The following is a 25,354-nucleotide window of genomic DNA, read 5'->3' as shown; positions in this document are numbered from 1 at the left end:
ATGATTACTGCAAGTAAAAATGTATGCAGCAGGCTCGTCCAGATGGCAATTCAAAATATTGGGGAAACATCAAGATAGTAAGGCCATCATACCACTGTGATATGTTAAATAAGCCCAACGGGTCAATCACTATTGCATACATATTTTTTTTCAACATTTCAACACAGTTTTTAAACCTGTCTTTGATTTCAACATGTAGCCTACAGTAAAAGGCAAAGGACATTAGGAATTACTACATATTTCAGTGGGATTTCCCTATTGGCAAAACTCAAATCACGCGAGATGTGTGAACAGGGACGGGGTAGCACTTCAGGGGCTTATTAAAACCGATTCTGTTGCAAAACGTTTCTTAAACGGAAGCAACCTGAACAAAACGGGTAGGGCCCTACTTGAGTTTGTTCAATAGAAAAACGTATTTTTTTTCCAAATGTTTGGACTAATGATTACACCCAGTTCACGGTCCCTCTCAACACAGTCAAGGGGCTCGTTTGAGTGGCTGAAGCAAACGACAGTAGACAAATTTCGAGGAGTAAAGTTGGGGAAGGTGCAGCGGTGACAGCCGCAGTCAGACACTAATGTGGTTTTTCAACATGGCAGTGTTGCAATTGTTTATAAAAGTGTTTTACATTGTGCATTCAATTAGTGAGAGAGAAACCCAAATATCACCATTATTTGTATATATCCACTGTTCGACATGAATGGCAGCAACGTTGGTTAATTAATAATGCAGGGCTGGCTTCAGGATGAAGTTGGTGAAGAGCATAGAGATAAGTCCTCTATCTTTTTATATTTGTATATATTTACTTTTTGTATATATACTTTAAAATGGCAGAAGCATGGTGGAAGCCCTCAATGTAGGCCGTCATTGTAAATACGAATTTGTTCCGACTTGCCTCGTTAAATAAAGGTTAAATAAAACAAAAATGGGGCTGACAATGCCAAAGCGTCCCTTTGGCCACTAGAGGACTCTATTATTCTCTATGGTGAAGAGCAACTGCAAAAACTTGCAGTTGACTGCAGTCAAAACGTCATGACCTTTGATCGCATAATTTTTGTGAAATTCATGCTGTCCACATGTAGGCGCAAATCGGACAATTTTTAACCACTTAATGCAATGCATTTTGAAAGTCGACTTGACAAAAGTGATCCGCTGAACGTACCCATGAACAGGATCGCAATCTGCAGAGAGGATAAATCAATCATAGCTCACTGAGTTTCGGGCTCTGCTGTTCAGTCATAGCTCACTGTGTTCAGGCTCTGCTATTCTCATGTAGTGCACTGGATTAAGTTTGCACGGTCCGGAATGCGCGAGACCAAATTCGTCTATTGGTTGCGTCAACAATAGTTATCGTTGTTTTAGGCACCACCTGCATCACTAGTACCACGCAAACGAGGAAACCGAAGTTACGACGGGCTTGTTTGTCTGCATTCTGCAGGGAATGTTTCACAAGGAGAGACCCACTTTCTACCGACAGGAGCTCAACAAGACGATATGGGAGGTCCCGGAGCGGTACCAGACCCTGTCCCCGGTCGGCTCGGGAGCCTACGGGTCCGTCTGGTAGGTACCTTTCCAGTAATCAACTATATCTACGAGAACTAGAGCCTGCTTAGTGAACTCTGCTCCGCTTTACGAAATATATTCCATCCATATTACAAGTATATAAACTAGATCTACTATAGAGTTACCCCGTTCATAGACGCGAAATGCTTATGCCCCTATTGACGGTATACATATTTTGACGAAGGTTTGGTTTCCCTTGCGGTACGGTTTTGGAGAGATAAGGAACATAATTTTCATATCAGTTTAAAAAAGGTTAAATTACTACGCACTCGAGCCTTTTAGGGGCGTAAGTAAGATTTTGTTGGGGGCTCCCACCTTGTAGCAAAACATTTTTAGTGACCCCTTGTCAGCAGAGAGAAATTGAATTTTTAAAGTTAATTTCCTGCAATTCTACACATTTTGCCATGACTTACAGTGCCTTGCAAAAGTATTCATCCCTCTTGGCGTTTTTCCTATTATGTTGCATTACAGCCTCTAATTTAAATGTATTTTTATTTGGATTTCATGTAATGAAATGAGTCCAAATTGGTGAAGTGAAATGAAAAAAATAACACGGTACACAGCGTTGTACGAGATCATCAGTTTCTTGGCAATTTCTCACTTGGAATATCCTTCATTTCTCAGAACAAGAATAGACTGACAAGTTTCAGAAGAAAGGTCTTTGTTTCTGGCCATTTTGAGCCTGTAATCGAATCCACAAATGCTGATACTCCAGATACTCAACTAGTCTAAAGAAGACCAGTTTATTGCATCTTTAATCAGAACAACAGTTTTCAGCTGTGCTAACATAATTGCAAAAGGGTTTTCTAATGATCAATTAGCCTTTTGAAATGATAAACTTGGATTAGCTAACACAACGTGCGATTGGAACACAGGAGTGATGGTTGCTGATAATGGGCCTCTGTATGCCTAAATAGATATTCCATAAAAAAATCTTTATTTCCAGCTACAATAGTAATTTACAACATTTAGCAAAATCTACACTGTATTTCTGATCTATTTGATGTTTTTTTTAATGGACAAAAAAAATTGCTTTTCTTTCAAAAACAAGGACATATCTAAGTGACCCCAAACTTTTGAACAGTAGTGTGTGTACATGCATACATACATAAACTCAGGAAAAAAAAGAAACACCCATTTTTCAGGACCCTGTCTTTCAAAGATAATTCGTAAAAAGTGTAAAGGGTTTAAACACTGTTCCCCATACTTGTTCAATGAACCATAAACAATGGTCGTTAAGACACTAAAAGCTTACAGACGGTAGGCAATTAAGGTCACAGTTATGAAAACTTAGGACATTAAAGAGGCCTTTCTACAGATTCTGGAAAAACACCAAAAGAAAGATGCCCAGGTCACTGCTCATCTGCGTGAACGTGCCTTAGGCATGCTGAAGGAGGCATGAGGACTGCAGATGTGGCCAGGGAAATAAATTGCAATGTCCTTATTGTGAGACGCCTAAGACAGCGCTACATGGAGACAGGACGGACAGCTGATCGTCCTCGCAGTGGCAGACCACATGTAACATCACCTGCACAGGATCGGTACATCCGAACAGCACACCTGCGGGCGGGACAGGTACAGGATGGCAACAACAACTGCCCGAGTTACACCAGGAATACACAATCCTTCCATCAGTGCTCAGACGGTCCGCAACAGGCTGAGAGAGGCTGGACTGAGGGCTTGTAAGGCCTGTTGTATAAGGCAGGTCCTCACCAGACATCACCGGCAACAACGTCACCTATGGGCACAAACCCACCGTCGCTGGACCAGACAGGACTGGCAAAAAGTGCTCTTTACTGACGAGTCGCGGTTTTGTTTCACCAGGGGTGATGGTCGGATTTGCGTTTATCGTCGAAGAAATGAGCGTTACACCAAGGCCTGTACTCTGGAGCGGGATCGATTTGGATGTGGAGGGTCCGTCATGGTCTGGGGCGGTGTGTCACAGCATCATCGGACTGAACTTGTTGTCATTGCAGGCAATCTCAACGCTATGCATTACAGGAAAGACATCCTCCTCCCTCATGTGGTACCCTTCCTGCAGGCTCATCCTGACATGACCCTCCAGCATGACAACGCCACCAGCCATACTGCTCGTTCTGCGCGTGCAAGACCGTGTTCTGCCATGGCCAGCGAAGAGCCCGGAACTTGCAGGTGCCTTGGTGGAAGAGCGGCAAAGGAAGAACTGGCAAATCTGGTGTCGTCCATGAGGAGGAGATGCACTGCCCTTTCTAATGCAGCTGGTGGGCACACCAGATACTGACTGTTACTTTTGATTTGCCCCCCCCCCCTTTGTTCAGGGACACATTATTCCATTTCTGTTAGTCACATGTCTGTGGAACTTGTTCAGTTTATGTCTGTTGTTGAATCTTGTTATGTAAATACAAATATTTACACATGTTCAGTTTGGTGAAAAATAAACTCAGTTGACATGGAGAGGACGTTTCTTTTTTTGCTGAGTTTACATGCACAGTACCAGTCAAAAGTTTGGACACCTACTCATTGAAGTGTTTTTTATTTTATTTATTTTTTTACTATTTTCTGCATTGTAGAATGATAGTGACGACATCAACTATTAAATAACACATGGAATCATGTAGTAACCAAAAAAAGGTCAAAAAGGTCAACAAGTCAAAAAATATATTTTAAACTTGAGATTCTTCAAAGTAGCCACCCTTTGCCTTGATGACAGCTTTGCACACTCTTGTTGGAGCTAGAAACACAAGCATTTCGCTACACCCGCGATACACATGTTTAGCAGATGTTATGTGACAAATACAATATTTTTTTATGAACTTTTGCAGAGTGTAGCAATCTGCAATGTTTCAAATCACAAAATCAGGCCAGGGGATAATTTGCTTCTCAGCATTTTACGATAGCTGCCTACGAAGTGTCAGTCAGTGTAAAAATGAGGTTACTGTAACCAGATTGCTGTGCTACGAACTCTTCTGAGTGACTTGGGTCTGACTGTCTTTCAAACATCAGATTATCTTTGTTTTTGTGCAGATAGAAAATAAAATGTGCCTCCCGGGATGGTTTTCCTGGTGAACATCATCCTGTATACAAAAATAGATTAGCTAGCTTTTTCATTTACGAGAATTTAACAGTCAAGACGAAAGACTTCAGTCGCCTATTCACTACTGCCTCTCAACTAAACAGCACATATACAACAACGTTAATGCATCATCTGTCAGTTGTAGAAACCCGAATGTGTATGGTTATTGTGCCCATCCCAAATCAAAATGTGGCATAATGTGACGTCTTTGGCATGCATGGTCATGATTAGGCTACTGAATGAAAAATATTTTATGTATGTAGGTATTCCAATGGCCCCACATGATGTTGCTTGAACTTTAAGCTTACATCTGAATGTAATCAGAAAGTGACTAAAACTGTACGGAAGTTTCTAGTTACATCACCTTGTGCCCAATAGCCCCTTGCTCCCTTTACATCCCTGCATGTTCTAGTAGCGCACTCTAACCCAGGCCAGCAGGCAGTGTGACGGATAGAAAGTCACGTGGTTGCCGGGCAGAAAGCAGCCCCACCTCCCCAGTCAGAGTAATGAGCGTTCTATTCTATAGGCATCTGCTGCCCTGCCGGTGATGAGCCTGGAATGATGTCATCTTTTCCCATTGTGTGTGTACACTGATGAGTCATAACTGCGAGATTAGGTAGCCTAGTCTCTTCAGCTCTGTTTCGATTGAGTCATCCTGCTGTAGTCTCCTCAAGGTCCCTTTGACAAGAAGACTTCATTATAATGTAATTATAACACAGCCGCTCCTGTCCTGTGAGAATAGTTATTCTTCTGGACATGCTAAGTGTGTGTCTCACTGTTAAGTTGTTTTGTACAGTAGCAGCTGTTGATGCATCATTTTGCTTTCAGTTGGAAAGTGATGAATTGATCCTTTTGTCACTAGATGGCCATGCTAGAAAGGACAAAGGTGACAATGGCAATATCATCAGCAGTGGTGGAAAAAGTATCCAATTGTCCTACTTGAGTAAAAGTAAAGATACCCTTTTAATAGAAAATTACTCAAGTAAAAGTGGAAGTCACCCAGTAAAATACTACTTGAGTAAAAGTCTACAAGTTTAAATAATTTCAAATTCCTTATATTAAGAAAACCAGACAGCATCGTTGTTTTTGAGTTTTTTTTAACGGATATCAAGGGGCAAACTCCAACACTCAGACATGATTTACAATTGAAGAATTTGTGTTTAGTGAGTCTGCCAGATCAGAGGAAATAGGGATGACCAGGGTTGTTCTCTTGATAAGTGCATGAATTTGACCATTTTCCACTTTCCTGCTAGCCATACAAAATGTAATGTCAGGGTGTCAGGGGAAATTGTGTAAAAAGTACCTTATTTTGTTTAGTAATTTAGTAAAGTAAAAGTTACCCCAAAAAACTACTTAAATTATTTTTTACTTAAAGTATTACTTAAGTACTTTATACCACTGATCATCAGAAAGTGAGCAGAAAATATATGAGCTATTTGTACTTTAATTTGCGTTTAGGGTTAGTGGTAAGGGTAGCGGTAAGGGTTAATGTTAAGTTAGTGTCAGCGGTTGAAAGCTCTGAACTTCTGTCTCTGTATTATAGCCAAATATTGATGAGCTGCTGCGTCTCACTGGTCTCCTGGACAGTGCAGTTGCAGTAAATTGTGGAACACTGCACTAGGCTAAATTAGACTTATAGTGCTGGCAGGCGTGAGCTAAAACGTTGTCATAGGACTACACTGCTCAGTGCTCTCAGAGTATACTCTATAGGCCTAAGTACTGTACCTTCTTGGGCGGTGCAGTGAAACATACTTTGAGAGTGCGTTGACAATGTTGAGAGAAAAGCAACGTTGAGAGAGCGTGGCAGTGCAGTACTGTATAATGGAAGAGTAGTGGGGTATTAATAGACTAGATATGTGCCTGAAATGGCACTATAGATGGTGCACTACTTTTGACCAGAGCCACATGGTCAAGTAGTGCGCTTTGTAGGGAATAGGGTGCCATTTGGGACACAGTCCGTCCTTCCAGTTGTCTTGGCTATTCCATGAGTCAGTTCCTGTAGTCCTGTCTGCAGTCAGTCAGTTGGTTGCCCGGCCAGTCAGGCCAGTCAGACCGTTGTTCAGGGAAGTCAGTCAATCAGTGGCTGCGTTTCTTGGTTTAATTTTTTTGCAGTACCGCTACTCGGATGATCAGATCTCACATCGCCTGGAGAAATGTCTAGCATTTAAAGTGGTTCCTGATACGGCGAATGGATCTTATCATATGCCCAGCAGGACTGCAAAGAAAGACAAGCTGGGATGCCAACCTTTCAGCCAGTCGGTTTCAAGTTAACGTATGTATTTGTTCCTGCCACCAGGCGGTCCCTCCCTCCCAGTCCTCAGTGTGAACTCTGCCTAATAAAGGATTGTAAACCACCATGTTAGGGATTCTAGATTCTACCCCATCTGTCATTCCAAGCCTTTTTGAGAAAACCACTCCCATCACAGACCTCACTCTATTCCTGCTCTGTTCCTAGAATTGGTTCTTAGAATGTGGAAGCCATCCAGGAGTTCCATGCTAAGAGTGTTTATGCAAAGAGTGTTCAGAGTTATTAATAATATATATTGGTAAGACTTTACTTTAAGACATTTTAAGAGGTTTTGTAAATGTTTTATTGAAGGTAGTTCATAGACAGTTAATAATTGGTTAAATATGAAGTTTATAAAAACAAATGTGTAAACAGATATGGCTTCAGCCTCATTAGAGTAGTTTGCTGGTGTTGGTACAGTGGGGAGTGCTATGGTATGCAGTGCCCTCAGAGCCAGCCACTAAGCCAAGCTTACACAAATGCATTTATAATACATAACAAAACAATGGTACTAAGATGACCACGGAAAAGTTTGCCTTCTTTGATAAGACCATATGTAGTTGTGGTAACAAGTTTACTCTGAGGGGAAACCAGCTTCTATACTTATCTGACTTCGTAGGAACTTGCTTCCTTATTCCTTGGTGTTTGGAGGGCAAATTCTACACGTAGTAGTTTAGTTTATCAGGATCCCATTAGCTACTGCACATGCAGCAGCTACTCTTATGGCCCACATAAAATGTACAAATACATTACAAAGTACAGAACAGTAATAGACAAGAATAACATAAGATAATAATACATTAAATAATTATACAATTTTAAAAAGTGTAAATATAGGGAAGACAACAAATTATATTTACACACTTCATATATACAGTACCAGTCAAGTTTGGACACACCTACTCATTCAAGGGTTTTGATTTGTTTAACACTTTTTGGTTACTACATGATTCCATATGTGTTATTTCATAGTTTGATATATTCACTATTATTCTACAATGTAGAAAATAAAGAAAAACCCTTGAATGAGTAGGTGTGTCTAAACATTTGACTGGTACTGTACATATTCTTATATACAGTACAGTTAAATTAGGTCTTTAGAAAGAGGAGAGGCACTGTGATACAATATATTTTTGTTTTTTAAGCTAAACTAGCTGTTTGCTGGTGTCAGAGCATTCCACAATGACATGACATATATATACGATGACATATATAATGTGACGCATTAAATCTGTTTTTGGTTTGGGTACTGTGAAGAAACCGATCGTGGCGGGTCTAGTGGGGTATGTATGCCTGAAGTGTATGCAAATAGACTATACAACTGGTTAGGCATTTTCAACACACAAATGTTCCTTAAAAAGACTAGAAGGGAAGCAGTCAATTTCTTCTCGACCATGAAAGACTATCATGCATGTTGTTGTTAGTTCTGTGTGTGCGGTTAAGGGCAAGGCGTGTTGCTTTGTTTTGAGCCCGCTGCGGCTTTCTTTGGCCTTACTTTGCTGCACCTGATCATATTACCGGGCATTAATCAAGTTGTGATCAAAGCCTGAACAACTAGTACAGGTGTGTTAAAAAAAACAACGCATAACATCATTTTATAACAGCCATGCCTCTCCCCATCTTCACAACAACTTTGTCAATATGACTTGACCATATTAACTGAACAGCCAGTGTTACTTCTAGGTGTTCAGATTCTTCAACTTGTTCCATGGTCACACCTTTTATACACAACTCCAGTTGAGGTTTAGGTCTAAGAGTTATGCTTTGAGCCAAATGTAATGCTTTTAGTTTTAGATGTATTTAAGGCCAGTTTATTGTTCATTGCTCATTCTAACACTGACTGTAACTCCTTGCTAAGAGTTTCAGTGAGCTCACTGGCTCTAAGTGCTGATGTGTAGTGTGCAATCATCAGCATATATAGCCATTTTAGCTTGTAAGACAAGTGGCAAATAATTTGTAAAGAAGAGTAATGGCCCAAGGCAATTGCCCTGGGGAATACCGTACTGTACATTTCTGATGTTAGAGAAGCTTCCATTGAATAATACTCTCTGAGTTCAATTGGATAAATAACTCTCCAACCATGTGATGACGGGTGATGTAAAGCCATAACAAGTATTTTTTTCAATAATAAGTGATGATCAATAGTATCAAAAGCTGCACCAAATCTAACAATACAGCTCCAACTATCATCTGATTATCCATTTATTTTAGCCAATCATCAGTCATCTAAGTCAGTGCAGTACAAGTTGAGTGCCCTTCCCTATATGCATGCTGAAAGTCAGTAACTAACTTGTTCTTTAAAAAATGCCCTTGTATTTGTTCAAACACAATTCTCTCCATCAGTTTACTAAGAACAGTCAGCTTTACTGATTTGAGCTGCTGTTAGAGCCAGCAAAGGGTGCTTTACTATTTTTAGGTAGTGGAATTACTTTCGCTTCCTTCCGCTCCTGTGGACACACACAATCTTTTAGGCTTTGGTTAAATATATGGCAAATGGGGTGGCAATACAGTCCGCTACCATTCTCAATAACTTCCCAACTAGGTTGTCTATACCAGGTGGCTTATCATTATTGATGGATAACAACTGTTTTTCCACCTCTTCCACCCAAATTCAATACGGCAATCCTTCTCTTTCATTATTAGATCTTAAATAATCAAATATAATGGTTCATTGGTCAATGTTGTCATTTCACTTCTGTTTGTCCACTTAACCAGTGAAATATTAATTTAAATGATTGGCTCTATCAATAGGTTTTGTTATAAAAGACGCATCAACTTCAACTTCAACTTCGAATGATGGAGATTAAATGATTTTCTGCCCATAGTATAAGGTGCTCAAGTTTTTCCCATTTATATTGTTTTGGTTATTATTATTATAGATTTTTTTTTTTTTTTTGTCACAATTTTTCAATTGACTATGTTGATTTGACTGAGCAGCCTGATTTTTTTTTTGCCACTTTGCACTTTTTTTTCTTCATCCTTTGAACCATGCAATTTTTTAAATCATCATCGATCCAGGGGGCTCTAACAGTTCTCAGTGAGTTTTTTTAGCAGCTGCATGTTTGTCAACATTTTGTCAAGAATAATTTTACAAATACTTAAAGTGCTGCATTGTTGGTCTGAATAATGTGGGAGGGGCACATCTCCACATGGCAACAGGGTGGACATAGTGATTTTGGTTTTAGGGAATCTCCGTGCTGCTCTCTGGCTGCCACTTGCTGCATTGCAGGAGCTACGCACCCTCTCATTGCCATCAAATCAGTAGTACCTGTGTGAATTATAATATGTTTAGTAGGTCTGTTTTAGGCTAGTGCTGTTTATTAATGCTGGTATTTTAGTACCGTATTGTACTAAATACCTGTATTTATGCACAGACCGGTTTGGGTTTTTACTTGACCTTGTATAACAGTATTTCAATGTTTGATTTGTTAAATATGTTAAACCACTCCGCCGCATGTAAATGTCAGTTTTTATGCTACTTGACTCGTCTCTCTTCTTCCACACACAAGGAGAGCAGTTTTTCTGCTCGACCAGGAGTCACAACCACTTGCAATCTGCATGGTCAATTCTGAAGATGCAACAAGGTGTTGGTAACACGGATGCTGCTTTCCATTTTGCTTCTTAATATAAATCCACAAGAGGTCTATAATTACACTATTAGTTTTTGTATCTTACTGTCTGCAAACAGCTAGTTTGTCTTCTCAGTAAGTTGTGGCTAAAATAAATTGTGTTAGCCGTTAATGCTAACCGCTAGTTAGCTAGCTAAATGTACTTAGTCAGAGCAAACATACTCAGCAAAAAAAAGCAACATCCCTTTTTCAGGACCCTGTCTTTCAAAGATAATTTGTAAAAATCCAAATAACTTCACAGATCCTCATTGTAAAGGGTTTAAACACTGTTTCCCATGCTTGTTCAATGAGCCATAAACAATTAATGAACATGCACCTGTGGAACGGTCGTTAAGACACTAACAGCTTACAGACGGTAAGCAATTAAGATCACAGTTATGAAAACTAAGGACACTAAAGAGGCCTTTCTACTGACTCTGAAAAACACCAAAAGAAAGATGCCCAGGGTCACTGCGCATCTGCGTGAACGTGCCTTAGGCATGCTGCAAGGAGGCATGAGGACTGCAGATGTGGCCAGGGCAATAAATTGCAATGTCTGTACTGAGACGCCTAAGACAACGCTACAGGGAGACAGGACGGACAGCTGATCGCCCTCGCAGTGGCAGGCCATGTGTAACAACACCTGCACAGGATCGGTACATCCGAACAGCACACCTGCGGGACAGGTACAGGATGGCAACAACAATAACTGCCCGAGTTACACCAGGAACGAACAATCCCTCCATCAGTGCTCAGACTGTCCGCACTAGGCTAAGAGAGGCTGGACTGAGGGTTTGTAGGCCTGTTGTAAGGCAGGTCCTCACCAGACATCACCGGCAACAATGTCGCCTATGGGCACAAACCCACCATCGCTGGACCAGACAGGACTGGCAAAAAGTGCTCTTTACTGACTAGTCACGGTTTTGTCTCACCAGGGGTGATCGTCAGCTTTGCGTTTATCGTCGAAGAAATTAGCGTTACACCGAGGCCTGTACTCTGGAGCGGGATCGATGTGGAGGGTCCGTCATTGTCTGGGGCGGTGTGTCAGAGCATCATCAGACTGAGCTTGCTGTCAGTGCAGGCAATCTCAACGCTGTGCATTACAGGGAAGACATCCTCCTCCATGTGGTACCCTTCCTGCAGGCTCATCCTGACATGACCCTCCAGCATGACAATGCCACCAGCCATACTGCTCGTTCTGTACATGATTTCCTGCAAGACAGGGATGTCAGTGTTCTGCCATGGCCAGTGAAGAGCCCGGATCTCAATCCCATTGAGCACGTCTGGGACCTGTTGAATCGGAGGGCTAGGGCCATTCCCCCCAGAAATGTCCGGAAACTTGCAGGTGCCTTGGTGGAAGAGTGGGGTAACATCTCACAGCAAGAACTGGCAAATCTGGTGCAGTCCATGAGGAGGAGACGCACTGCAGTACTTAATGCAGCTGGTGACAACACCAGATACTGACTGTTACTTTTGATTTTGATCCCCCCTTTTGTTCAGGGACACATTATTCAATTTCTGTTAGTCACATGTCTGTGGAACTTGTTCAGTTTATTTCTCACTGTTGTTGAATCTTATGTTCATACAATATTTACACATGTTAAGTTTGCTGAAGATAAACGCAACTGACAGTGAGAGGACATTTCTTTTTTTGCTGAGTTTAGCTAGCTAATACAGCCTGACACCAGTTCTGGTCTAGGCCTAGATCAGCATGTTTGTGCAATGGTATATTCTAAATCGGAGAACAATAGGTGAGCATTAATATTTTAGCTACATCAAAGCTAGCTAAATGAGATAAATATTGTGATATGATATTTTGGTCACATTGCTCAGTCCTACTTTAAGCTACATGGTATATGTGATGTATAGGAAAATGTTTGTCGGGAAATGCCATAGCAGTCACTGCAGCAATAGGCTATGTCACTGATAAACATCAGGTGTGTGTGTGTGTGTGTGTGTGTGTGTGTGTGTGTGTGTGTGTGTGTGACTCAGATGGGGCTAGGCAGAGAAGGGCAGGGAATGTTCAACACCCACTTCTCTCCATGTTCTTTGTTCTGTATCAGGGTGTGGACATGGCATGTGCTGCTGAGGAATCACTGTAGCATGGATGTGTCACTGCGTGCATGTGGATGTGTCACAGCCAAGCCATTTTACTGTTATACATGTGGACACAGCAGCTCAAGGACTACCAATTGATGAAGCTGACTCACTATCATACACATCATCCCCTTAGCTCCATACAGACAGACAGTGACACGAGGTGAGTCCTAAGTCATGCATTGCTGTCAATGGGAGACTAATTATATGACTTGAAGGACAACTCCACCACTTATAACATTTGGGTTGTTATTATGAAGTATTTAGTGTCCTACACAGTTTGTGTAATTTTATGATTTCATGTCTATTGACTGTTTAGTGATTTGCGAAACTGCAAATTGCTTCTCTGTTGCGTTTTCAAGTAGGATCCCTGGAATGACTAATACAATAAAAATCAGCGGTCTATTTAACCTGCCTGTAGATTTTTTGTTATCATATTGGAACTCCGTGCTACATACATAGCATTTGTTAAGTATTCAGTCCCCTTGACTTTTTCCTTATTGTGTTACGTTACCACAGTATTCTCAAATGGAGTCCATAGTTTTTTTCCCTCATCAATCTACACACAATTCCCCATAATGCCAAAGCAAAACCAGGTTTTAGAAATGTGTGCAAATGTATTAAAAAAAAATCAAAAACTGATTTCACATTTGCATAAGTATTCAGACCCTTTACTCAGTACTTTGTTGAAGCACATTTGGCAGCGATTACTGCCTCACCCAAAAAGAGTTATGACACTAAAAGCTTGGCACACCTGTATTTGGGGAGTTTCTCACATTCTTCTCTGCAGATCCTCTCAAGCTCTGTCAGGTTGGATGGGGAGAATCGCTGCACAGCTATTTTCAGGTCTCTCCAGAAATGTTTGATTGGGTTCAAGTTGGGTTGGGCCACTCAAGGACATTCAGAGACTTGTCCCGAAGCCACTCCTGCATTGTCTTGGCTGTGTGCTATGGGTTGTTGTCCTGTTGGAAGGTGAACCTTCGCCCCAGTCTGAGGTTATGAGCGCTCTGGAGCAGGTTTTCATCAAGGATCTCCCTGTACTTTGCTCTGTTCATCTTTCCCTCAATCCTGACTAGTCTCCCAGTCCATGCCGCTGAAAAACATCCCCACAGCGTGATGCTGCCACCATCATGCTTCACCGTAATGATGGTGCCAGGTTACCTCCAGACGTGACGCTTCACATTCAGGCCAAAGAGTTCAATCTTGGTTTCATCAGACCAGAGAATCTTGGTCTGAGAGTCTTCAGGTGCCTTTTGGCAAACTCCAAGCAGTCTTTTACTGATGAGCGGCTTCCGTCTGGCCACTCTACAATAAAGGCCTGATTGGTGGAGTGCTGCAGAGATGGTTGTCCTTCTGGAATGATCTCCCATCTCCACAGAGGAACACTGGAGCTTTATCAGAGAGGCCATCAGGTTCTTGGTCAGCTCCCAAGGCCCTTCTCCCCCGATTGCTCAATTTTGGCCGGGCAGCCAGCTTGAGGAAGAGTCTAGGTGGTTCCAAACTTCTTCCATTTAAGAATGATCAAGGCCACTGTGATCTTAGGGACCTTCAATGCTGCAGAAATATTTTGTTACCCTTCCCCAGATCTTTGCCTTAACACAATCCTGTCTCGGAGCTCTACAGACAATTCATTTGCCCTCATAGCTTGTTTTTTGCTCTGACATGACCTGTCAACTGTGGGACCTTATATAGACCGGCGTGTGCCTTTCCAAATCATGTCCAATCAATAGAATTTACCACAGTTGGACTCCAATCAAGTTGTAGAAACATCTCAAGGATGATCAATGGAAACAGAGTCTCAAAGCAAAGGGTCTGAATTAGAGGACGACCGATTATGATTTTTCAACGCCGATATCGATTATTGGAGGACAAAAAAGGCAGATTCCGATTTAATCTGACCATTTTTTTTATTTAAATGTTTTATATATACACTTTTGTAATAATGACAATTGCAACAATACTGAATTAACACTTATTTTAACTTAATATAATACATTATGGGCTTTTGGATGTGTGTTCTTAAGGTGATTCCACAGGTTGGTGGTATTTTTTGATTTAGCCATTGCTGACCCCATGCTTACATCTTTATCACAAATAAGATACCTTGCTTTCCCTGGTGCCAATTCCATGTAACAGTCCCACACTGGTGCTCTGCTTTTCTCTGGCATCTGTAAAACACACACACACACAGCTCTGAAGTGACAATGATACTGAAGAGTCTGCTCTGGAGACAAATACTCTCAAGTTACCTGTGTTTAAGTTCTATGTGATGAATGTTGAAAACAAAAACTGTACTTTCTATATGCAGGAAATCCTATTTTAATAATGGACATGGTAAGAATTGACTACCAAAGTGGGAGTCATAATTCCCATGACACCTTCTTGCAAAATCTGAAAAGCGGTTTTTCATTCATTTATTCCATAGGATGTTTTTAGATTCACTTAAAATAAGGTCTGTGTTTTGTGTAGGCTTACACCACCTTGCCAATTTTATAACTGTGTAGATATCCATAGGACAAGGTAACTCTGATCAATATTGGCTAAATATAAGCGAAGATCATTTTTTTTGTAGAGTGGATTTATGAAAATATTTTGACAAACGTTACCCATGTAAATCTCACTAGGATAAGGTATCAAAACGGCGAGGTGGTTTAAGCCTGCACGAAACACAGACCTTATTTGAAGTAGATCGAGACATTCTCTATGAAAGACATGAACAGTAAAATAACGAAGGAACCCCTTTCAAGTTCAGCCGCAAGTTATTACAGGAATTATAACGCGTCAACTATTTCTCTCTAAACCACATACCTTTGACTATTACGAGCCTGCTGCTGCCTACCACCCCTCAGTCAGACTGCTCTATCAAATCATAGACTTAACTATAATAAACACACAGAAATACGAGCTTTAGGTCAAATCCAGAAACTATCACCTCAAACAAAACGTTTATTCCGTTCCGTATTTCATCTAACGGGTGGCATCCATGAGTCTAAATATTCCTGTTACATTGCACAACCTTCAATGTTATGTCATAATTACGTAAAATTCTGGCAAATTAGTTCGCAATGAGCCAGGCAGCCCAAACTGTTGCATATACCCTGACTCTGCGTGCAATGAACACGAGAAATTACACAATTTCACCTGGTTAATATTGCCTGCTAACCTGGATTTCTTTTAGCTAAATATACAGGTTTAAAAATATATACTTGTGTATTGATTTTAAGAAAGGCATTGATGTTTATGGTTAAGTACACATTGGAGCAACGACAGTCGTTGATTGTTTTTTATAAGATTAATGGTAGCTAGCAATTTACCTTGGCTTACTGCATTCGCGTAACAGGCAGGCTCCTCGTGAGGCAGGTGGTTAGAGCGTCGGACTAGTTAACTGTAAGGTTGCAAGATTGGATCCCCTGAGCTGACAAGCTAAAAATCTGTCATTCTGCCTCATTCCTAGGCCGTCATTGAAAATAAGAATGTGTTCTTAACTGACTTACCTAGTTAAATAAAAGTGTAAAAAAAAAAAAACATCTGATTGTTATGAAAACTTGAAATCGGCCCTAATTAATCGGTCATTCTGATTATTCGGTCGACCTCTAGTCTGAAAACTTATGTATGTATTTCTGTTTCCATTGTTTCTGCTTCCAAAAATATCTAATCCTGTTTTTGCTTCGTCATTATGGGGTATTGTGTGTAGATTTCCGGGAATTTTTATGTAATCCATTTTAGAATAAGGCTGTAACGTAGCAAAGGGAAAAAGTACACACACACAGTGCCTTCAGAAAGTATTCACACCCCTCAACCTTTTCCACATTTTGTTGTTACAGCTTGAATTTAAAATGGATTAAAGATTTTTTTGTCATCGGCCTACATAATGTCAGAGTGAAATTTATGTTTTTCAATATTTTTACAAGTTTCCCATAAGGATCTATAAGCTCCGTTCATTCACAAAAGGTGAACATTTTGAAAGGGTGACTACCTATAAGCAGTGTAATTCCTTACAGATACAGTTGACAAAAATGTTGGTTTTCATTTAAAAAAAAAAAAAAATTCATAATCACTTTTATTGTCCCCGTGGGACTGCGGATCTGTCTCCGTATGTACAATGAAACTTGGGTTTGGAAATCCGACATTTACAAAATGACTGGTTTTCCCAAGGGGGCGCTGTAGTAATCAACTGAAATTCCAAAACTTTGAACATGCATATCTCCTGTCCCTACAGTCATTACATTTTGTACTCACAGTGCTTTCAGACCCCTTGACTTTTCCGTATTTTGTTGTGTTAAAGTCTGAATTTTAAATGGATTAAATTGAGATTTTGTCTCACTGATCTACACACAATACCCTGTCAAAGGGGAAATCTGCTTTTAGAAATGTTTGCAAATGAATAAAACATTATAAAACTGAAATGTCAATAAGTATTCAACCCGTTTGTTATGGCAAGCAAATAAGTTTATATAATACTTATTTTCCACCATAATTTGCAAATAAATTCATTAAAAATCCTACAATGTGATTAAAAAAAAAAAAAAAAAACTCATTTTGTCTGTCATAGTTGAAGTGTACCTATGATGAAAATTACATCCCTCTCTCATCTTTTTAAGTGGGAGAACTTGCACAATTGGTGGCTGACTAAATACTTTTTTGTCCCACTGTTTAAGGCTTCAGTGATATTTGTTCTTGTCATTGGCAGCAGAGAACTGGAAGGAAAGGCAGCCAAACGGGGTGTTTGCTTTCATGGATGACCAGTGAAATATACCTGCTGGAGCGCATGCTGCAGGTGGGTGTTGCTGTGGTGACCAGTGAGCTGAGATAAGGTGGGGCTTTACCTAGCAAAGACTTGTAGATGACCTGGAGCCAGTGGGTTTGGCGACAAGTATGTAGCGAGGGCCAGCCAACGAGAGCATACAGGTCGCAGTGGTGGGTGACAACACCGATGGCACTGTGATGGACTACATCCAATTTGCTGAGTGTTGGAGGCTATTTTGTAAATGACATCGCTGATGTCAAGGATTGGTAGGATAGTCTGTTTTACGAGGGTATGTTCTGCAGCATGAGTGAAGGAGGCTTTGTTGCGAAATAGGAAGCTGATTCTAGATTTAATTTTGGATTGGAGATGCTTAATGTAAGTCTGGAAGGAGAGTTTACAGTCTAACCAGACAGGTGTGCAAAGTTCTTACCCAGAAAGACGCACAGCTCTAATCACTGCCAAAGGTGATTCTGGCATGTATTGACTCAGTGGTGTGAATACTTATGTGAATGAGATATTTTAGTGTTTTTGTTCCCATTCATAAAAAAATATAGAAAAATGTTCTTCCACTTTAACATTCAAGTATTTTGTGTAGATCATTGACAAAAAAAATACTTTGTAACACAACAAAATGTGAAAAGGAAAGGGGTGTGAATACTTTGAAAGCACTATATATACAGCCCCTCAAGAGTAAAACGTTTCCCATAAGAAAACCAAGTGAATAGTGTTGCACGGTATACTGAAACTTTTGTACTTTTTCAATACCAGAACTTGAAACGGTTCGGTAACAGAATTTGTTACTTTCAGTAATTATATCAAATGTGTCTGACGTCCTCTACTGATTTGAGAGGATCAAGTCTGTCTATCAGCGCAGCAGATGTCCCCTTTATAGAGCGAGCGCATCGTGCCTGCTACACTTACTCAATGCTAGCTCTAGCCTGTCCTGAGGAACCACTGCACTCACTGGGGTGTGTGTGCTGCAACATGTTAGCTCCCCCTTCATGCTGCACAGAAGTTAACACACTTCGACACATGCGACACATCATGTAGAAATGTTGCAACTGTTAATTACTGTTCTCAAAACAATGTCCATTACAGGCTAGAACACTTTACAATGCAAGAAAATACAGGTAGCTTCCAGCTTTGTAGGATAGCTTTCCTGGCTAGCTCACAGCTGAAGCTAACATCAATTCACTACCCTAGTACTTTGTCATAAAATGCAAACAATAATGCAAAATATCCTTATTTCAAAGCTGAGTGTCACCAAAAACCATAGTCATTGCCAAAACTTGATTAATTCACTTCGTCTCCCTCGCATCAGTCACATCTCTCTGTCCGTGTGTGTGAATGACATCATTAGGGCTGAGACAGCGTGCACTTTTCTAAAAGAGATTGCTTCTTCTATTCAAATGTTGTTGATCAGTACAATAAAATAAGTCTCAAATGGAAGGGAAAACGATTTGTTTTTCATCTGTAGCACCATGAAATCAGCCAAAACAAGCTCCATATACCTCAATGCATGCACACATTCCTATTGAATACGCATTCACCTCTATTGTGAATTGGCCTAGGCTACATCTTGATTTACCCAGTTTATCAATAGAGACTTAACATTTAAAGTAAATTATAACTTATGTTTTTATGTAGATTGGTTAGAACAAAGACAGATTGGTTGTATCATTGATTCATTAATGCACACAAGGGTGTCTCAGAAAAATTCACATCAAACATAATGATATATTGATCTCAAAGGATCTGTCTGGATCAAGTGCCATTTTGACTGTGACTTTGGCTAATACGCCTTTTTTTTGCTGTGGTAACCGAGTATCGTGATACTAAGACTGGTATCGGTATCAAAGTCAAATGATGCGCTGCATCATTTGTGGGGGACGACGTGTACTGTTGCCTTGCCGTATATTTGCTCTAACTGTGCTGTGTTACATGCGGCAGGAAGGGAGGGCTACTGCATTGATACGAAGTACTGCAAAATTACCGAGGCTACAACAATCATGATGTTTAATAAAACACCTTTGTGTACAGCGCCTCTCCAGGTCCCAAGGACCACTTCACACAATATTACATTTAATAATGGTTTATTTAAATGTCTGGTTGAAAGTAGCATGCAATTGAAATAAGAGGAATGTAGTGTTGAATTATTGATGTAACGTCATTACTGTGATAACAGGAATGTTATGTTATATCAGTAATATTATACATGTGATATGAATGTTATAATTACCAAGGTGTGTGTGTGCTCTTTGACACTGCGCAGCTCGTCGTATGACGTGAAGTCGGGGCTGAAGATAGCGGTGAAGAAGCTGTCGAGGCCGTTCCAGTCCGTCATCCACGCTAAGAGGACCTACAGAGAACTACGACTCCTCAAACACATGAAACACGAGAACGTAAGTTAACCCCGTCCCCACACACACCTCCCGGAGCATGTGAGTTAACCTTTCCTTGACCTTTTTACTGATCGATCAGTCCAACTTTGCAGAAGTTACCGAATTTTTCACGAGTCCCAGTTTGAGCCTAGAGGATTTCCTCGCTGCTTATTCAAGTTCCAATAATCCTCCAACTCAGATTTCTGAAAAATATTGTGTGTGTGTGTGCACGCGCCCATGCATGTGTGTGTTGCCGCCATCTGCCTCCACTCTGGGGAAAGCTGACCTGACCTCAAAAGTGAGAGTTACTGACTGTGGTACTGTATCTGTGTGCTATGAAAGGCTATTGATTGCCATCTCTTAATCTAAAGAGCAGATGGAGTAGACGTGTCTGTTTTTGTGTGTGCGCACAAGTGCGTGTGAAGGGAGTCGAGTGGACGAAGTATGTGTTTTTATATGATCCTCCGGCTCCTGTGGTAACAGTGTACTGGAGCTTCTGTCTGAAGGGATCAACAGGTCAGTGTCACATCCATAGAGTGACATTCACTTGAACCGACAAAAGGCCCCTGGCCCTTTGGACCATGACATTCAATGTCAAGTCAAATTGTATTGGTCACATACACGTATTTATCAGATGTTATTGCGGGTGTAGCGAAATGCTTGTGTTCCTAGCTCCAACAGTGCAGTAGTATCTAACAAGTCACAACAATACACACAAATCTAAAAGTAAAAGAATGGAATTAAGAAATGTATAAATATTAGGACGAGCAATGTCGGCTTGGCATTGACTAAATACAGTAGAATAGATTACAGTAGATACTACTTTACCCATCTCATATGAATGTAAAAAGTATTAAAGTGCCTAGTGTTCCATTATTTAAAGTGGCCAGTTTATGTATATAGTGCAACAGCCTCTAAGGTGCAGGGTTGTGTAGCCAGGTGGTAGCCGGCTAGTATGGCTATTTAACATTATGGCCCTAAGATAGAAGCTGTTTTTTTTCAGTCTCTCGGCCCCTGCTTTGATGCACCTTTACTGACCTTGCCTTCTGGATGATAGCGGGGTGAACAGGCGGTGGCTCGGGTGGTTTAGGACTTTGATGATCGGCCTTCCTGTGACATCGGGTGCTGGATGACCTGAAGGGCAGGCAGTGTGTCCCCGGTGATGCGTTGGGCAGACCGTACCACCCTCTGGAGAGCCCTGCGGTTGCGGCCGGTGCAGTTGCCATACAGGCGGTGATATTGCCTGACAGGATGCTCTCAATTTGGCATTGGTGTAAGTTTCTGAGGGTCATAGGGAGCAAGCTGAATTTCTGCAGCCTTCTGAGGTTGAAGAGGTACTTTTGCGCCGCCTTCGCCACATTGTCTGTGTGGGTGGACCATTTCAGATTGTCAGTGATGTGTACACCGAGGAACTTGAAGCTTTCCACCTTCTCTACTGCGGACCTGTCGATGTGGACTGTCGATGCTGTTTCCCAAAGTCCATGATCAGCTCCTTAGTTTTGTTGACGTTGAGAGAGAGTTTATTTTCCTGGCCCCACTCTGCCAGGGCCCTCACTTCCTCCCTGTAGGCTGTCTCGTCATTATTGGTAATCAGGCCTACTACTGTTGTGTCGTCTGCAAACTTGATGATTGAGTTGTAGGCGTGCGTGGCCACGCTGTCATGGGTGAACAGGGAGAACAGGAGGGCGCTGAGCACGCACCCTTGTGGGGCCCCTGTGTTAAGGATCAGCGAAGTGGAGGGGTTGTTTCCTACCTTCACCACCTGGGGGAGGCCCGTCAGGAAGTCCAGGACCCAGTTGCACAGGGCGAGGTTCAGACCCAGGGCCCTGAGCTTAATGATGAGCTTGTAGGGTACTATGGTGTTGAATGCTGAGCTTTAGTCAATGACCAGCATTCTGACGTAGGTATTCCTCTTGTCCAGATGGTATAGGGCAATGTGCAGTGCGATGGCTATTGTATCGTCTGTGGATCTATTGGGGCGGAAAGCAAATTGAAGTGGGTGTCGGGTAAGGTAGAGGTGATATGATCTTTAACTAGCCTCTCAAAGCACTTCATGATGACAGCAGTGAGTGCTACGGGGCGATCGTCATTTAGTTCGTTTGGCCACGCACCAGAGTACCTTGACTTAAGTGGAAATGTTAGAATATTCTAGTCGTTCTAATTCTATGGTCACATCCCCTCTCTAACATTGAGTCACCATAGGAGAGCTAAGTTGTAGGACGTGAAGAGGCCCCTCAGCGCTTATTCAAACATCAGTCCTGCTCACTGATTTCACTCTCACGGTGGTATGGTGCTGCAAACCCCAACACTTCACCTTTACAACCACTGGTTACATCCAATATTATGCCTGTTATGCTTGTGGTGTGAAGGGAGGTTAACTCTGCATAAACCAGTCGTGTAAACAACACTGGAGCAAATTTCTTCCGTCAGGGGTGTGGGGTTTCACTGAATGATTCAGTGGTGGTGAAGCTGAACACACTGCTGTGTTTCATGGTCAAGTTGAAGATGATAGGGGGTTTGACCCAGAGTCCAACTTAAGAGTCACCATTCTGCTGCACCGCAAGCAAATACCACCAAACTGTGGTTGTGTGTGGCAAATGGCAGTAAATTCATATTAATCGGACAAGGCTGACAGTGGTGATTGTGCACAAGGTCTTTTTTCGAAAACTAAATGTTATCCCTCTGTGACTTTAGGTAACGCTCAGGCAACAGCAGGATCCACCTGCCACAGAGAGTGTGTGGGTTTGAGTTGTTTAAACTTCTCTTTTGAGTTCAGGTAACAATTAGCGCTTAGCAGCAGGTAAGGGAACAGGAGAGTAGATGCACGTGTCAGTTTGATCACAGCTCTTGAGTCTTGACCCACTTATTCTCTGTTATTCTCTGAGTGAATTTCCCCGCTGTTGCCTGGTTACACTGCAGGCTATGTTTTTTTGGAAAGCCTGAGTCAGCCAATCACTTTTTGTTTTGGCTCGAGTCCACCAATCGCAGAGGGCTCTGCCCTGCGTGGACGGTGTCGAGTCGTGTTGTTATGACACCCACCCACATCAGTCAGTTTCTCTAGAGGGGGGCACACTGGGTCTGGCACCGATGTCCGCTTCCTCCCTCTGTCCGCTCTCCTCAACTCCTCTCTAGCCACCCACACAGTGCCTGCATGCTAGCTCTTCTTTCTCTCTCCTTTTCCCTCTCATTCCCTTGTTCTCTCTCCCTTTGGCTCTCTCTTTCTGTTTATTGTATTCTGCATGATTTCCTGTAAGGAGTTCAGTCATCACTTTCTCCTGTGTTAACAGCAACACACACACACACACACACACACTATGAGTGCATTAGCCTGTGTCACAGAGCCCCGACTGTCACTGTGTACTGTCTGTCTTGTGTTGAGAGCAGAACAGTGGTTTGGGCTCTGTTCCAAAGCTTTAGAACGACCTGACATGACTGCATCCAAAAATCCCTAAACTTTGTTTGAAGAAACGTGATGTTTGTTGTCAAAGCGACCTTTATCTGATGGTTATTAAAACAGTGAAAGACCATGTCAAGGAGGACGGGCGGTAAGCACAGTCTCACACTAAGAAGGCTCTACTTTTCTTTGCACAAAGACGAATGCATAAACCATTCTCCTCTGTGTGTGCACTCTGCACATTGCCTCAATCCCCCTGAGGGATTTTAGCAGTTGGAAGAAGACCACATGTTGTGGTGTTTGTTATTGTTTTGTCTGTAGTGTGAGCTTTTTCTGTAGTATGAGTTATGTTTGCAATGTGAGTTGTGTCTGTTGTATTTAGAATGTTGTCTAACCTTTGACCTCCTCTTTCTGTCAGGTGATCGGCCTGTTGGATGTGTTTACGCCCGCTACCAGCCTAGAGGAGTTCAACGATGTGTGAGTAACATCTTACTTGTTCTCTCTCTTGCTCGCCATTTCTAAACCCCTCGCTCTGGCATTTCAAATAGCTGTTGTATAGGAGTTTAAGTTGCTTAGCAGAACACATGCAAATGTATATGTTATAGGGATGGGGGGGGATCGATACAGCAGGCTTGGGCGGTTCCAGATTTTAATATTGTTGTACTGTCCTTCTCTCATACCGGAATTTGTGGTATTACCAGCATAGCACACAAGTGGGTACTAAAAACACAGTAAAAGCCCATTGGGCCTCCGTTACCAGATTGCTAACAAACTTGGCACAAATTAATAACGAAATCACATAGACGCTGTTAGCTAAATGCTAACGAGCGAAAACTAACAAACAAATTGCAAAGACGGGCAAATCCAGCTCCATAAAGTTATACAAGCATAGCTACACGCGAAAGTGAACGAGATAAATTGTGCAAATGAATGAAGTTGTGACGCATGCTTTTTCTGAAGGAAGTGCAGCATGTGTACATGGAGAAGAACTGAGGCGGGGGGGAAAAAAACGCTAGTAGGAAACACACAGGGGAAAAATAACTCATCCAGAACTCTTTGTCTTCTGGCAGGAAGCCGTTATAAGATATCTGATGGCAAACATTTAGTTGTGAATTCAGTACAAGTGTAACTTTATCACCTCGTGTGTGCCACACAGAGAGACTCTCCAATATATATAGAACGCTATGGAAGCAGCTCGCTTTCTCCCATTGTGCTATTTACAAACAAACACAGTGACTGGCTCAACTGTTTTGGGGATCTACAGTAAGCTTAATCATTTAAAATAATGTGACTGGTGAAATGAAGAACGCAATCTGTTTTTATCTCCCTTAAGGTATTGCACAAGTTGACTGCAAGGTAATAACTTAAGTAGCTACAAATATTAAAATATATTGGAAAACTTTGGACTGTATTGAAAAACCATTCCGTGGCTTTTCCCACATACGGTTTATACAGTATACCACCCAAGCTAACAGTAGAGTATTGCGATATTATTTTTGACGATTTTATGTCGATACTGTGGGCTCCATTTTAACAAACTTAACGCAACGGTACATGTAAGCCCGGGTGGTATTGCCATAGGTTCGGGGGTGTGTCAAATATCTTTGCTATTTTCACACCCGGAATTATGGGCACAGATGCTGGCGGTGTGCAAGTGCTGGGTTTTGATGAATATAAAGTTGTAGATGTGTCGAGGCTTGACACCCCAATCAGAACGTGATCTGTGTCTAAATATGTGGTTGCTTCAAGTTGTGTATTTACAGTATTTTATGAATTGCGTTGTCAACTCCAATTCGAATGTTAGTCCATTGTAGCCTAATTTGTTAAATAACCTACAGAAGTATGGAAATATATTGTTAAACATAGCATTCGCTGTGATCTAGAGGCTAGGCCTACTGTACAGTGCATTCGGGAACTATTCAGACCCCTTGACTTTTTCCACATTTTGTTACAGCCTTATTCTAAAATGGATTAAATAAACAATCCTTAGCAATCTACACACAATAATCCATAATGACAAAGCAAAAACAGTTTTTTTGAAATTTTGCAAGTTATTTAAAATAAAAAGCTGAAATAGCACATTTACATAAGTATTTAGACCCTTTACTCAGTACTTTTGTTGGAGCACCTTTGGCAGCAAATACAGCTTAGTCTTCTTGGTTATGACTCTACAAGCTTGGCACACATGTATTTCTGGAGTTTCTCCCATTCTTCTCTGCAGATTCTC

General features: G+C 41.4%; 1 protein-coding gene across 1 annotated transcript in view; it reads left to right on the top strand.

Annotated features, from left to right (window-relative positions):
* Window positions 1–1,075: 1,075 nt before the first annotated feature.
* LOC139413234 (mitogen-activated protein kinase 14A-like) overlaps window positions 1,076–25,354 on the top strand; it is a 43,182-nt gene continuing 18,903 nt past the window's right edge. The window contains exons 1-3 of the mRNA XM_071160374.1: window positions 1,076–1,558; window positions 19,625–19,754; window positions 23,546–23,604. Coding sequence (XP_071016475.1) covers window positions 1,440–1,558; window positions 19,625–19,754; window positions 23,546–23,604 — 308 coding nt within the window. The 5' untranslated portion in view covers window positions 1,076–1,439. The remainder of the gene's footprint in view (window positions 1,559–19,624; window positions 19,755–23,545; window positions 23,605–25,354) is intronic.

Source organism: Oncorhynchus clarkii, chromosome 7, assembly GCF_045791955.1.
Source record: "Oncorhynchus clarkii lewisi isolate Uvic-CL-2024 chromosome 7, UVic_Ocla_1.0, whole genome shotgun sequence".
Classification (NCBI taxonomy): Eukaryota; Metazoa; Chordata; class Actinopteri; order Salmoniformes; family Salmonidae; genus Oncorhynchus; species Oncorhynchus clarkii.
The sequence above is the reverse complement of the archived record's forward strand: the minus strand, read 5'-3'. Positions and strand labels throughout refer to the sequence as shown.